Genomic DNA, 16,422 nt, shown 5'->3' on the forward strand with positions numbered 1-16,422 from the left:
TCAATGACGTTTAAGTCAAATTGAAACAAAATAATGTTGAATACGATTTTGCAAAAGTCAAAACGGCCGCCAGTGAACGGGCGGCCAAACGGACGTTGTACAGTGTACGTTTGATCGAGTCGATAGTGGTACGACCTGTAGGAGGGAGGGGACGCATACTGCTGCGTTTGTGATAACGAACCGTCATGTCGGTTTGCAGTGATAACGATCAGTCGCTGTGCTGCGCTCAGTTTCGTTAATTCCTACAGGCTACATTGTCGGACGCCGTGTGCACTATAAAACGCTACTATCTACCTACATGATAATAATAATAATTAATAACAACAACAATAATAAAAATAATAATTGTACTGTTACCGAATTTCTTTTAACATTGTTTGGTTTCTTTTAAAATTTATTTAACAGTGCGATTTTGTTTCGGGCCGCTCGCGTGTAACGATACAATATGTGCGTTTTTGTGTAGGTGAATTAATATAGAAAAAATAAAAACAGTAACCCAGTAAATCCGCTTTGCTTGGGGTTGGGGTACCTATCGTTTGCTGTTTTTCCTGAACACCGACAGACCATGACGACGAGATTTGCTTGTTGCTGTGTATTATAAAACAAAAGCACCACCAGTTCCGTACACCTGCCGTTTCCTGGGGTCAACAGAAATTTAATGGAATCTTTATCAAATGAACACGGATTGCAAACCGTTGTCGTTAAGTGAGTACCAAGATAATAAGTACAAGTTGTTGTAGTTGTATAAGTTCTTTGCATTGTTGTTTACCGCCTACTTTAGTTTGCTTATTGCTGAAGCCAGTGAACATCCTAATATGGCTATGAATGTTATTTTAATTTTTGTTTAACGGTAGGTACCTAGGTTATTTATACACATTTATGTAAACAAGGTGTATTATATTTATATATTACATTTTAGTTTAAATAATATATATATATATTATAAACAAAATGTATAAATAAAAAATAATTCATGTAATAAGTATTAAGTACCTATCGTCTCAGATAGTGAATCCGCCAGAAAACCTACCAAGAGGGGACAGTGATGGTCCTACATGGTCTGCTTAAGTTGCTTACGAATGTAGTAATTAGGTATATACACACTAAAACATCTATTAAGTAGGTCCCACAAGACCACATTGTTATTTATCCAGAAATTCGGACTGCAAAAAAATTTTAAACTACAAACCAAATTGTTTTAGTAAGCTATGCTATGTATAGTGTATTATAAATATAACTTAGAAAGATAAATTGTATACATAAAAAAGTGTGTATTGTGATAATAGCAATTAAAATAGCTGTTATGTATACAACTTTAATTGCTAACATTATTGAGGTAGATAGTAGACTGTAAATACTATTTTAATGTTTTTTTGTTATCAATAGACAATAACATTCCTTATCCGTTACAGTATTGTTATGACATATTTTTTTACTATGTATTTTGTTTATATGACTATTTTACATAATTTAATTTTTGTTCAATCTTGTGTAAGTTCTAAGAAATGTATTTACATTTTAGGTGTAGGTAATATTAAATTTTCAGTGATACATTAGATAGTTAAGTTTATTTTGCCAATTATTAAAGGTATTATGTTGTTGACGTCTAATTATTTTTCATTGCACCTATATTGGAGCATGAATCAGGATGATTATTTTTTATTGAGATTAGCTCTTTTACAATACAACCTACAAGAATGCCGACATTTCCTTCACCCCTTATTAAAAATAGGGATGAAGACATTGTTATCCAATTGTATTGGTTACATGGGTTGAAGTTAAGATGAGTAGAAACGTAGTTAAGATACAAATATTTTTTATTACATTTTGTTAAATGCACTTATCATTATGTAATACAGATTTAATTTAAATACATGTTTTTATAGCTACTAGTAAAAATAAAAATTTACATTAAGTAGTGGAGTATAATTAAACTGTTGTTTCATTTTTTCCGATAAGCTTCTAAGTATATAAATAGATAAATAAGTTATCTTGCAACAAGGTTCATTAAGGACATCTTGTGGTTCTTTAAACTTCAACTATATAGCGTTGCTGAACATTTGTCATTAATAAGTCGTTAAATTAATAAATTATTTGTGGAACGTCATTTTAATATTTACCTAGTAAATATAATCTTCTGTTCCTAGGTACGTAAGGGATAAGTTCTTTCAAGATTCAGTTGAAAAAAACAAGTATGAATTATCATAATCATAAATAGTATCTAATAAGTTACTATTTACTTCTGTGAACTCTCATAGTAACTCTAATTGGAATGTAAAACCTAAAAATTTATTCTATGAGGTACATTTTTATTATTTTTTACAATTATTATTACAAACATATTATATATAACAAATATATGATAAATTTCCTAGTAAGTAGTAACATTTATACTCTCAGTTCACCTCCAAATTTAGATGGTGCGGATCTTGACATTACTAAGCGTGTGCATTCTGATTGAATTAGTAAATGTTTTCTGAGGATTTAAATAAAGTTCCATTGGAGCGTTATCAGACTATTTGTGCTCAGTGCTATTAAGGGTAGGTGTAAGGTCAGGTTAGGTTAAGGTAGTGTTGGACATGGTATTTTATTTGAAAAAGTAATGATATACTGAAGTTATTATTTATGCATAATAAATAAATGGTTACTCAAATACTTAAGTGCATAAATCATGCGGGCTTTTTTTTGTAAATATATATCGATCAAATTACACATCAACCTGTAGAATGTAGATTATAAAATATAATTAACTCTTATTGTTTTTTATGTCTGTCTGCATCAAAATGAATGAAATGCTAGATTGATTTAATGACTAATAAGTAATAATATGTTGGCTAATTAATCATCTTCGAATAGATTGCCGGGTACTATCAGTTTTTATAGTTTCCACTGAAACGCGGTATTCATATTTTATTGCATGCCGTATTTAGAATAGTATATTTTGTTGTCGTCATTGTTTTAAATTAATTGCACGTGATTTATGCGTATTGTGCGTGCATGTGTTCTCTTTAATATTTGACAACAAACAATTTTACATCATTCCGACGGTTTCGAAATTGTCACAAGACTTCGTTTTTTCCTTAGCGTGTGTGTTTATTTTTATGTGCCAATTTGCGTTTTTCGCAATACTTCTGGCATGTTTTATGTAATAATTATAATAGTATGTTAAAAGTCGCTAAACTTGTTGGAATAAATCGATGCGGAGTATTCAAGATGTGTTCTCCAAAACACCTTTCCCGCAGTACCTACCTGATCAAAAATTACGCAATCATTCAAATTAAATTCCGTTATTGACAGTTAGTATTATTATTATTATTAATGTTTGCTTGCTTGTATAAATGGCTGTAATTAATACGTCTCGCATGTACATTTCCTAATAGTACAGGACGACGAAGGTTTGTTATATAAATATGTAACATCCTATCGGGCCTTAAGACATTCCCCATCGGGTTTTTATTATTATTATTGACTACTCGCTGTAAGTTATGTTACTTTCAAATAGTTTCCGAGATCGAGTAACAGTTAAGAGAACCGCAAAGCAAAACGGTCGCAATCGTCGCAGGTTGTTGACCGTATCAATGTGTGTGTGCAGTGTGTGTACCGGAAGAAAGGGTAATTTATCCATTTGACATTTGTGTTCGGTAGGTTGTATAGAGCGTTATTTTTGTCACCAATTCGTATGATGCGCTCTCGATTTAGAGTAAATGCCGGTTGGTATAACTATTAATATAAGCCCTGAGTACACTATGTAATTGGCATCTCGTGCCCGATGATCGAAACAGGAACTCTCGTTCTCCCTTGATCTACTTGTCATTGTCATACAGACTTTGTTTCTTTTTAACAATGCGGATTCCACGTTAAAGATAGAATAATTATAACGTTTTCACTACCTAATCTAGAAAAGATATATTGGAATTTTTAAAGTGTCGTTATAGAATGTACATTATGTTCTCTATCTACTATTCTCTATTCCTTCCTTTCCTTTCCTAGAAACCCATCCAGACTCCTGAGTCTTTGATATACCTCTACTATATTTCTCCACTGTTCTACCCAACTCACTTTCTTACAGTCGCACTTCCTGGCCACTTATTGATATTATGCTATATCATTTCATCGTGTTATTATATTCAAACTGACCAAACATGATCAGCAAAACCTAACGAGTACGGTTTATTAAAAATGGGAATCCAAAATATTATGGCTTATATCATTTACGTTTAGAATGTTAAGTATATTTTTAACCTAATTAACTGTAGGCGAGAGAGTGGTTGAACTCTATTCGGCAAGTGTCGGTATAACCGATAATCATAGTAGTAATCGATTATATAAAAATTCGTGCGTTTTAATTTTCTAACGGCTAATTGGCGAGTCATAATATGTATATCTGACCTAGTAGCCGAAGTACGTTAAAAAAATGTAGGTAAAGACAAAGGTGTTTTAAATAGTTAAAAAAATAAGTATGGCGGAAGTATAAACTGCTGTTGATTTTATGTTCGAATCAAATCAAACAAACGCTATTGTTATTAAAACATTTAATTTTAATCAATTTTATTTATAATAAATTTTAAATTAATGCCAAACTCTATTTTAGTTGACCTTTCGTTTGATTGTCCGGTAGTTTATGTGATTAGCTATATTTCTAGCTATAATTTAATTATCAGCAATTATGTATTGAATCTGGTTCGTTTTCAAAACAGCCGTAATTGATTAACATTTAAGTCGTACTCGCTGTCCTTCGCGCAGCACACGTGTAATGTACATTTTCCTTAATATGCTATACACACTACACACCATTTGTTTTTGTTGTATGTCAGCCCTTGATATCGGTGGTAAACGAATAGTACTAAGAAATCCAAGGACTGCACACACGGCGACAGGTGCAGATTTCGGCTGCATTTGTTATGTCTTGAAAGCAGGTACACCACCGGCGTAAAGACCACCTGTGAATCGAGTAATTTTCACCACGTGTGTCTCGGTATTAACGAAACGATAGTATAACCAAATAACATATTAAGTAGTACTATTTCTGAATTCTGTATTTAGTTTGGATGAAAAAAAAACCCAAGTAAAGTTGTGCCATAAGAACGTGTTCAGTGAACTAATACTTATCTCGATTTAATTAGGCTGTTGACGTCTCGTTGTAACGCGTAAAGCATTTATTGTATTATATCCGCGATGTAATATAAAAACACACAGACATCGAGTCGTCTTACGTTAACTTCCTACTATAATATATTATTTACTGTTAGCTTTGATGCAAAGCTAAGAAAGTATTAATTTTACAATGATAATAATCGTTCTTTTAAACACCACATTCCAATGATATTGAATTACTCGTTTTAGACTTGCTGTAGGTACCAACCACATTTTCTTTGGTCATTAACTACCAAGTGTATGAACCCTCAAGGTATGGGGCTGTCGACTCTTAATGGTTCCACGTGTAGCTAATATCATGCTGCCCCATAACAGCTGTGTCGAGAGGTGGAAATGCAAATGCCAAACAATTTAAAATCCGTTGATTTAGTCGACTGCTAATACTATTATTACCTACAATTGGATTTGGTTAGAATTTATCGGTACAATAATTGTGTTTGTTTGTCTATAATATATCATAGATTTTATAATCTAAAATCTAAGGTATTTCATTTACCGGAAAAGCGAACCTTTGCTCGTTTATAATTCGAATCGTTCAACGGTATCAACCAACAACATTAAGTAAATAGCAAAATTAGATACATCATTAAATGGAATGCGACCTGTGTGTACCTACTACCTTGTGTTGTCATCCGGAAAGTTTTGTAAAATATCTTGGTATTAGCTAAGGTAGTATCAGCTATATTAAAGTATATTAAGCACTTTTTTCATAGTGTAGCGTGCGATGAATCATCATATTGCTCTGTTGTAATAATAGCAGCTCGTCACCGGCTCAATTTATTTCAATAAAATAAAGGCAATTGAAGAACTGCTCTTTTTTTTTTTATTTGTCGTGTACGCACTATACGTACTCATACAAACACTGCTCTCCCTCTAAACCCATGTTATTAATATTAGTAGTAATAATGAAAAAAAAAAAACTATCCGTTTTATTTATTTATAGTAGCAGCTTGTAACTAGTTCGCAGATTGAAGGTTAAACAGAGCCTATACGATATTTTTTATTGTAACAGCATTATCGTTGGCGTAGTAGGTAGTAGCCTACATTTTTTTGTACAGCGTTTGCACTTAGCTACAACGGACGACCTTTGACACTCCCATTCATTATGCAGACTATTTTATTCAAATATTATGTTCCTATAATCCTACCATAGCTCATTCGTTCGTTAGTTGTCCGTGGCGTGTGGCTAATCGAGTATTTACACTTTTACTTTAATAATAATATAATAATACTATTAATAGTAATTCGTGATACTATTGTCTATCGTTAATGTAGAACGCGATCGGTGGTTGTATAACACTTTCCCTAAAATATTTTCTGTCGGCCAAAAAGAAAACCTATTCGACGCCTTACACTATTAACCGTGCAAAAACGGATCGACTTACATAATTTGCGAAACTGCGGTATGCATTTTCTCGTGTGTTCGAACTTCAATTGATTTATTAAACACAAGTATTGTCTAATTGTATGGTACTACAAAGAGCTGCACTTAATAGTATACGACACATTAATAATTATTCATAAAAAATAGTAGTCGATTCGTCGCAGACTTTTATTTCTCATTTAAAAAATATTCAATCAGTAGCATAGATCAGTTTGACCCACAAGCAATCGATTTGGCATTGAAATTAAGTATTGTATTTTATTTAACCGAACAAACAAACGATGAAAGCGCGAGCAGGGCCGTTAATGAACTTCAATTGTTTTTTGACACTTGTAGCAAATATTTGAAATAAAAAGGAAAACGACAGAGATAAATTGATTAAAAAAGGGATTGATGTGCGTCAACGCAATGGTCAAAATGTAAACATTTTGTCATTCAAAAAATATAATAAATATATATGTGTAAATGATTGTAACTAAGATATTAATGTGCTTTATTTAACTGCTGTACATTTATTTTAATTTAGATATTAATAATTCGATTAATTAGGTTGATGTGCTAGACATCTAGTCTACAACACACTTTTATAAAAAGTAATCGTGTTATGATTTTTAACATAAATGCATAAATATTTAATGTGCACCTAAAATGTATTATTTAATTATAAAAAAAAACTATGAGTAAAACAAAAGGGACTTTAATTATTAAAATTGTTTGATGTGTTTAAATGTAATACAAATTAATGACAAGAATGTGTTTGGAAGCAAAAGAATGTATTATATTATATTATGTGGTGTAATACCGTATTATAATTTAATATTTTATTTTATTGTTTGTGTTTTACAGATGACTAGTTTGACAATGAATTTCACCGTTACCCATGGCAAAAATGAGATATGCTGAAATGCCCAGAGATGTATCAATTGACAATTTTCCTTCGCTCAACGTTTCCGAGGTAAATCATTTTGTTGTATGGAAATAAATATTACAGTTTTTTATTTATATTTCCTAGTTATTGTATAAAATATATTTTTTTTATCGCATTACAAGTCAGATTTTTTAAAAAATTGTCTGGTAAAATTAAGTCCTTGAAGAGCATCAATAGTGTATTGATTTGTTAATATTATTTTAGACCGTTTAAGTTGTTAAGTCCATTGTACTCTTATACGTCATGTGAAGGTTTTCGTCATTATTCCTGTTCCTTTATGTAGCTGTCGTTGTTCACCATGTAGTATTTTTTTTTTGACATGCCTATTACTCGTTTTTTTAATGCATACAAGCATATTTCTGCGAATTTGAGCCTGAAAAGGTAAGGTTAGTTTCGAATTTTGTACCCATTGGTCTTATAAGTTTCAATTTCAAATAAAACGTGTATTATTATTGATTAGTTATAGATTTTAATATTAACCTCGGAGGTGTTATTTTTCGGACGAGCACTCTTTGGGAAATAGTTTTTAAAATAAGTTTCATTGACTATGACAATGGTTAATAAGTAAGAAATCCAAAAACAAATAGTTAATTCAATCCTAGTTTTCAGTTTGTAAAAATCTCCACTTAAAACTGTGACGGTAAAATTAATTTTGGCGATGAATCCAATTGGGGTACTGTTACCAAAACTGGGAGTTTTAGGAGCCAAGGCATTTTATACAGTTTTTCAATGAACTTTATTACCATTAGTATTTGTACTCTTCGATTGTTGTAAGGCTATATAGCGTTATATTTATAGCGGTTTTAATTATTATTTGGCAACGTAGCTTATCAGACGGCTTACCTAGGACATGTAAAAGGAAATCATTTTTTTTTTTATTACAGTCAAAGGTGAGGTACAAATATTGATACCAACGTTATTTAATCATATACTCTCGGCCCTCGGCCTCGGGCCACGTTTTCATGTCATTATAAATTACATTTACAATGACAATATTATATTAATTTTGTATTTAGATAGTCGACCAGTTTAATATATGTTACTGATACATTTCGCCCGTCTCCGATTACAGACGGCATACCTATAATAATATAGTCCTTTGCCCATAATTTTCAATTATAATATTATAATTCTAACTTAGACTATAAATGTTCGCGTCGGTCAACCTTTTATCGTGCATTTTAACGATCATAAACGAGAGTCCTAATTTTGTTTGCATTGGAAACCGTTTCCAGAATAAGTGTGCGTTGTTTTATTTCTTGTCGACGAAATTACAATACACAATGTCCGCTAATGTCGGTTTCCACTTCTCCTCTGTGACATAATGTGTACATACTATAACATACAATAACATTATAGTTAACACACGATCACTCGGTTGTTCGTGCGCGACACGGTTATTTTGAGTTGTGTCGCTTCCACACATTATTATTTAAAATTCAAATCGACCGACTGCTCACACCATAGTCAGCGTTTTCGCTACTTGCTCGTTATAATTTATTTCATTTTATTCTGTTTTTTTTTTAACGCTAATTCCATATGCGAGAACTCGTTATGGTTTTTTGCACAGTATTTTTTTAAACGTTAATTAATGCAACGAGTATACTTAATAATGGGTTTTACTTTCGGTACGTGCCCGGCTAAGAAAAATTGTTAATTAATATTGCGCTTGTTATCAAAACTAAAATATAATTGAATCAATGTGTACACAATGCATGCGTTGCATAATTCACCGCACTACATGTGCACTGCATATTTATAAGGATTAAAAACTCGACCGTTCAGTTGATAAGCGCCAAGTTATATTTTTTTAATTTTACAAGAGAGCTAATACTTGGTAAAAAAAATTGCTGCATAGTCAGTACTATATTATCAACCAATACTAATTATCAACTAATATTATAAAATCGCATATTTTGCTGTTAGATACAAACCATTTCATCTTTGACATTATTATATATGCATCAAAATACTTTTTTATTGTTTATGTAATTTTATGTGACACTATTAATTAAAGGGTCCGGTGCCAGAACCGGTTATCTCCATATTTTGAAATTGTTTAAGACGCCTTAAAGTAAAACCATTGTCTTATTTACCACTATTGGCGAGGAAAAATTCGTTTTATAATATCTTTGTAGGTAATAGTTCGATTTCACTGTTTGATGCACGAAAATTTAAACAACTTTTCTATGAAAAAAAAAATAATTTTTGATAAAAAGTGCAGTTAGCTGATTCTTGCACCGGACCCTTCAATTTTCAAATTATCTCTTTAAAACTATCGTTGCTTATCAAATCATTAATCATATGTATTTATTTATTAAATCAAAACGTTATTTATGTTAATTAAATGCGTTTATTTTTAAAAAATAATTTTCAATTATTTGTACATTGATATATTTATGGAATGCTCGTTAAAATAAGTCATTTAAATTAACATCACGTGATGCAATAAATGAATTTTTTAATGAGAAAATTATGCTAAAATAAATGTACCTATCTAGTGATGTACGCAAATCATCTCATAATATATGGCCGTTTTAATAGTGTACAAATAGTTTTAATCGTTCAAACAATTTAGTTGTACAGAGTGATCGACTATGAGAGGAAATCGTTGTCAGTATTTAAAAAAGCATAAGGTATTTTTTACAACACAATATTGTTGTAGTGTTAGTGTTAGTTGTAGTGTTTATTTAAATGAACATGAGTGTTTAAAAATCATTAGTGCACAATATTAAAAAAAATGTCATTCGCACCTTTGATTACAACATTTGCCTACGACTTAAAAATTAAGAAGTTCGTACTTTTTCGACTTGGGTTTTAGTTACGATCAATCAACAATATTTTATATCAATGTGAGAATCAATAGTTCTATTACCGTGGGTGGATGTTCTACTGGGAGGGGAGAATTGTTTTCGTCTTGCCTCGGTCACATACTTATTTCCTTATCAGGTTAAATCGGTGAGGTTTTTTTTTTTAGCGCCAATAAACGTTGGTAATTTAGTCACCGCTACTTCAGTCGGTAGTGACTGGTTAGAGCTACAATAATAATAATTATTATCGTTTGTTAAAAATAAATATATACAAAAAACGTACATTTTATAATGCCTTCTACTTCGTACTCGGTCGGCGCCCTGTATTATTATCTTGCCGCGCTGTGACACCAGTGATAATTATTATTATTATATTATTAGGTACCATTATAAAGCTTATCTCGGCCAAAATCCCACGACCTACGGCTCCTTCCGCCTTCGTAGCGTCTATTGCATCAGTCCACGCCGATACTCAGTTCTTCGATAGACCGTCTTGGTTTTTTTTCCTGCTTGATACGCGACGGGGTCGTCTCTCCGTTTGTCGGCATCGTTTATTGTTTTGTTCTTTTACCCGTTTAACCGATATATTTTTACAGTTACTCGATTCCGCGCGTTTTCCTTACCCCGCGGTCGCGTCGTCCTCTCCACGCCGCGGTGTTATGGCCACGGAATAGCGATTGTGTTTTTCTAATAAAAAAATAAAAATAAAAAATCCGACATGTTTTGTTGTATGCAGAAAGTGAAATCAAAAGCACACGACGATGACGACACGTACGAGTACTTGGTGTCCAATACCGAGTACAGAAAACTGACAACTTACAATTCCCTGAAGAAATACCCGTCGAACCTGTCCACTCCACAGGTCGGCGAACAACGGCACAAACGGCGTCTGTCCGAAACATTGACATGGTGAGTGGTTCGAGATTTCAGTGCTTTTATGAATTTTTAGTCAAAAGAGGTCGGCGTGTTCGAAACAGGCGTTTCACAAGTGTTTTTTTTTTTTTTAATTTAAAAATAAACCCCGTTTTTAATGTTTACAAACACGTTTAAAATTGGCAAAAAAAGAACAACAACACTGTATTCAAACTTCAACATAAAATAATTCGCATATACTGTACTTAGTTATTAATCCGTGCCCCCGTAGGTGACCTGTAAATAAGTTAAAGCAGCTCGTTAATTTTGTATAATGAAATATAAAAAACTAATATTTTCACTGGTCGTACACAAGGAAAAAATAATTGTATCTACAACCAATTTGTTGTACAATTGACAACCAGTTTATTATAGTTGGCCCTACCAGAAATTAAATTTAGTCGACCAATCAAAATATTCAGTCGACGATGAATATAGTATAAATGTTAGTAAGAAAGGAAAATATGTTGAAATTCTCATTACAAAAAACAATCGTCGAACCAGCTGCTGTTGTTCTATATAATATGAATTCTAATGTTTTGAAATCGCGCAATTGCTTGCAATTTTACAAAAGCATTGGTAATCTTCGGGCGATTAAACTTATTTTTTCCCCTCGTTTCACGGTCGTGTTTCCATACTATACAAAGCGAATCCGAAACGTTTGAATCGGCGGTTTTGTCGTCAAATTCCCATTATCTTATCGTCGGTGTTGTCATATTACAGAGAAAAAAAACTAATAATAATAATTTACATCGTTCCCGCCACAAAACTATTTTTATAAATGAAACGATATATATATGTATATTATACATATCATAATAATATAATATCTGCATTGTAGATCCTGCTGAGGAAATAGGAACTGACGTACGTTTGATTATTAAAACGAACGCGCATTATATTATTGTTTTTGTCTGTTCGGCTCTCTATTATGTTTTATTGTTTTTTCACTGTACCGCGTAGGATCATTCGTTTTACCGCGGATGCATTGTCAAGTTTAAGATAATTATTTCATTTGAATTTATGATGTTCATTTCTTTGTCCAGTGGCTTGGCGAGACAATGCAAATCCCATAGCCTTCCGTGCAACATGACGTTGAAGCATCCCTGCAGCGCTTCGCCGGTGGACGAGCAGGGCGTGGACCAGGCCAAAGGTGTACTGTCGCCCGGTATACTGCCCGAAGACTGGGCCGGTCAGCTGACGCTGTTGGACTTGGCCATCTTCAGTGAAATTTCGCCGGAAGAGCTGTCGTCGTGCGCTTGGAATAAGAAACAGAAACTGGAAGTGGCGCCCAACGTCGTCGCGTTTTCCCGGCAATTCAATCACGTAAGCGCCACCTCCACGCGTGTTTTTATTGTTTCTATTACCTTGTTCATATCGGTCGTAACAACGTTTTGTTATTATCATGTTAGGTATCTTTTTGGGTCGTCCAAGAGATACTGAAAGGTGCTACGCCCAAACTCCGAGCAGATCTGATCACGCAATTTATAAAAATCTCAAAAAAGCTGTACGATCTAAACAATTTCCATTCGTTGTTCGCGGTCATCTCTTCTCTGCAGAGCGCCTCGGTGTACAGGTAATATAAAACCCTTGCAAGTGTAGTGTGACATAATATAATACAATTTACATAATACATTTTTTTTGTTTTAGATTGTCGAAATCGTGGAACAACGTGTCCAAAAAAGACCGGCAGTCGTTCGACAAATTGGCCAATGTCTTTTCTGAGAGTAACAACTGGAGAAACCTTAGAGATCATCTGGAAACCTTGCGCCTCCCGTGTATTCCTTATTTAGGTAAATATTATTGTGGAAAATAGCCGCCGTCCACGGAGTAATATAATGATGCTAAACTGCTCAATTTTGTTCACCAGGAGTGTTTTTGACTGATTTGGTTTATGTCGACATGGCGCATCCTCACAAAAACAGCGGACTAATGGAGTCCGATGCGAGACGGTTGAAAATGAACAACATTCTAAGAGTCATATCGCACATGCAGCAAAGTCGCTACGATCACTTGACTCGATTTCCAAAATTACTCGATTATCTCAATTCCATTAGGTATATCGAAGAACTACATAAATTTGTTCAAGACGACCAATATAAGTGAGTTGATTTTAAATTTGTTAAAATTCATTAATTTTGCAAGATTTTTGTGCAATAACGTTATGTTTTTTTTTTTCGATCAGGTTGTCACTCAAGTTGGAACCATTGTCTTCTCAGGCCAACAACTCCAGAGGATCAAAAGAATCGGTTAATCAGGTGCTTTTGGACTCATTGAGTTTGTCACCTGCAAAATCGACAAATTTGTTGCGAATCAGAAAAATATCATTGACCAAACAGCAACATCAAAAAACCACTAACTGTTCAAAGTATGTTGATTTTGGTTTAAAAAAAATGTTTTTCTACCGTAAATTTTAATTAGATATTTATTTAATTTATTGTATACTTACTATGTACTTAATTACCTATATTTGTTAGCAAACGAAATATTATTATTTATATATTTAATCGTTGTTGTTGTTTTTTTTTAAACGAATCAGATACCGCAGCGCAAGTCTGCCCCGTAGTTTCCTTAAAAAACCTGTGACTCAGTCTGCAATCTGTAATAATAATAGGTAAGGTTATTTAAAATGAATGCTTATCGTGACACTCTGGTCTTGCACTGCACCTAATTTTTCAACACTTCAAAATTGTGATTTGCTTTCTTTTAAATTTAAAATAACAATTTTTCATTTATTTTAATTTTAATTCAATTTTTTCATTTCTTTTATCTTGGTTTGGTATTTAATTTTTTTTTTACGCGCACTAGGCGCTAGCTATTCAATATAAGTCTTAATTTGTGTTTTAGCTTCCTTTTTTTAATTTTTTTACATTTGCACCTTATAGCTGTTGTATTAAGCACCATTCTTGTAGATGGAAAAACTGTGTTGAATATTTTATCAGCTATAAAACCTTTGTTATTCTCAAACATAATAAAATATTTTTATATGCCGTTTATCAATATGGGAAGTATTTTGTTTTATCATCTACATACAATTATTGTGTAAATTATTTAAAACTTTTGTGATACACTCAATGTATAGTCAATATGAATTATGCACCATACTATTAATATTACACAATCTATTATGATCTTGTGTACATCAAATAAAAATAACTAAAGGTTACGTTACGTTATTGACTGGCTAACTCATTGAATGGATTTTGGTTTTTGTCAGTGACATGTTTGAACAATAATATCTTTCTTTGATATAAACAGCATGTTAAATAAAATTATATCACGTGACTCATAGGTCATGGAAATTACAGTTTGTTTCAATAAAATAAAACAACATAATATACAATAGGAAACTATCATAATACAATACCATACATTTCTGCTTTATAATATTGTAAAAATGTGTTATTCTTAGACAGTCACTTTTTAAGCTTTAAATATTTTGTATTTTTGAAAATTTTACATTGCAATAGAAAGTCAATTTAATGTTACACAATAGTTCTTGTTATTTTTATTGGTATTAAGTATTATAATAGGTACAATTTTATTTTATTAAACATTCTATGGATTTCAATTGATTTTTTCTACTCTGTGCACATTTTTTCAACAAGATATTTTGTTAGGCACTAATGTTAGATGTTGTTTTTTATCATACAGTGTGATTCACAAATCAGATGAAGGGATACTGACGACCGTTAACTCTAGAAATTTGCTAGACGATTCAGTAATAGAAGAGAACTCATTGTTAGACTTATCCAATTTGACCCTATCGCCTTCACAGTAAGAATATAAAAGCGTATAATGTAAATTGTGTGTTAATTGTCAATTAATTTGAAGTGTGGTTTTTCCCCTTATAGAACCTTAAAAGGTACTCATAAAATAAGTCTGGAGAGCTGTTTGAGACGCAAAGTGGTGATGAAAAACGGACGAAAACCGGCCGTGACGACTTGGCAGCGTTACTGGATACAGCTTTGGGCGTCGGTGTTGATTTATTATTCGCCAAAATCTTTTAAAGGGTAAGTAGTGGCCAATTTGGAAAATAACATAATATATATTTATATACCGTGTATTAACCGATAATTTTAAAAATTACTTACAGCTGTAGTAGGAATGATTTTAAACGAGAGCCGTGCAAGCTTTGTCCGTTGAAAGGGTGCACTGTTAGTTTGGGCGATAATCCCGATACGTTTTTGATCAAACACGCAGATCAAAGTAATATACGATTAAAGTTTATTAAAAATGTTTATGCATTTTATTTTAACTGTATTTGTTTTGGGAATTTTTCAGGAAATACGTATAAATTTCGCGCTGAGAGTGATAACACGGCACTACAGTGGTACAGGCGTTTGTATCATGCAGCCCAGTCTGTACATCAATCCAACACCAAACTACCTGATAATCTAATAAGCTTTGACTGATTAATTTTAACTCCAAGTGTAAACTTTTTATCAACTAATATATATATTTATATGTGTAAATCTATATATGTATGTATATATATATATATATTATATGAATGTGTGTGTATGTATATTCATTTACTTACAACTACACAGCTTAAAATTTATAGTGTCCATTACGTGACACTTATTTCTAAGAAATCGTGTTAAAGTGATTTTTATGACATTACACCTAAAATGATAGGATGAAATAATAATATTTTACTGAAAGTGATAATTGTTACCAAAGATGGATTTTTTTTTAATTAGTATAGAAAATAGACTTAATGCCAGAAAATATTGTAAAAACAGTTGCTTTATAAACAAAATTATATATATATATATTTATTATTATATACAATAATATATTATTAATAATTGGTAGTAAAATAATTTTAGGCGTATAATGTAAGACATACAATTTTGTGTCTTACCATACCACTGTTTGTATTTTTCTACGCTTAAAAACACCTTATACGAGTCTTGCCAAAACATATTTAGGTTTAAATTTTTACCCTTATGTTTTCTAATTAGATTCTCAAATATAGTTATATTTTCTGAAATTTAAGGTAAATTATTACTGATATATGAATTATATATATATTTAATTTTTACATACCTATTTTTCTTTTCTTTTGTTGTAAAGACACATATGTTATTGTTCTCAGAAACGTAACTGAATTATTACTTTATAAATATATATATTTATTATTTTATAATGTAACGTTGTTGATAATCGATACTTTATATTAAGTTTAGTTATTAATTTATCGATAATCTCTAAAAATTATAAATTTA

At 31.8% G+C, this 16,422-nt stretch overlaps 1 protein-coding gene across 3 annotated transcripts; it reads left to right on the forward strand.

The window, feature by feature from the left end:
• Window positions 1–217: 217 nt before the first annotated feature.
• LOC126832815 (ras-specific guanine nucleotide-releasing factor RalGPS1-like) lies at window positions 218–16,173 on the forward strand. 3 transcript variants are annotated; one of them, XM_050563788.1, is made up of 13 exons: window positions 218–705; window positions 7,385–7,493; window positions 11,013–11,185; window positions 12,235–12,514; window positions 12,601–12,764; window positions 12,839–12,981; window positions 13,059–13,290; window positions 13,374–13,556; window positions 13,728–13,802; window positions 14,843–14,965; window positions 15,043–15,201; window positions 15,285–15,397; window positions 15,473–16,173. In XM_050563788.1, exons 2-13 carry the CDS (start codon window positions 7,419–7,421, stop codon window positions 15,601–15,603), a joined length of 1,851 nt encoding a protein of 616 aa, XP_050419745.1. In that variant the 5' UTR covers window positions 218–705; window positions 7,385–7,418; the 3' UTR covers window positions 15,604–16,173. The 3 variants fall into 3 exon arrangements, with proteins under 3 accessions (XP_050419745.1, XP_050419747.1, XP_050419746.1); XM_050563789.1 differs by lacking the exon at window positions 218–705 and adding an exon at window positions 6,329–6,557; XM_050563790.1 differs by lacking the exon at window positions 13,728–13,802.
• Window positions 16,174–16,422: the final 249 nt, after the last annotated feature.

The sequence above is a fragment of the Adelges cooleyi genome, unplaced genomic scaffold, assembly GCF_023614345.1.
Source record: "Adelges cooleyi isolate 19-005CV unplaced genomic scaffold, UGA_ACOO_1.1 ACOO_flye_CR_arks_rails_tigmint_CR_PRNA_167, whole genome shotgun sequence".
Classification (NCBI taxonomy): domain Eukaryota; kingdom Metazoa; phylum Arthropoda; class Insecta; order Hemiptera; family Adelgidae; genus Adelges; species Adelges cooleyi.

What these genes read in the sequence shown, in the direction of transcription:
- LOC126832815 (XM_050563788.1), top strand. Translation starts at nt 7,419, where the DNA reads ATGGCAAAAATGAGATATGCTGAAATGCCCAGAGATGTATCAATTGAC. An exon ending in CTTCGCTCAACGTTTCCGAG is followed by an intron (nt 7,494 to 11,012) that starts GTAAATCATTTT and finishes TGTTGTATGCAG; the next exon opens with AAAGTGAAATCAAAAGCACA. An exon ending in GTTCAAGACGACCAATATAA is followed by an intron (nt 13,291 to 13,373) that starts GTGAGTTGATTT and finishes TTTTTCGATCAG; the next exon opens with GTTGTCACTCAAGTTGGAAC.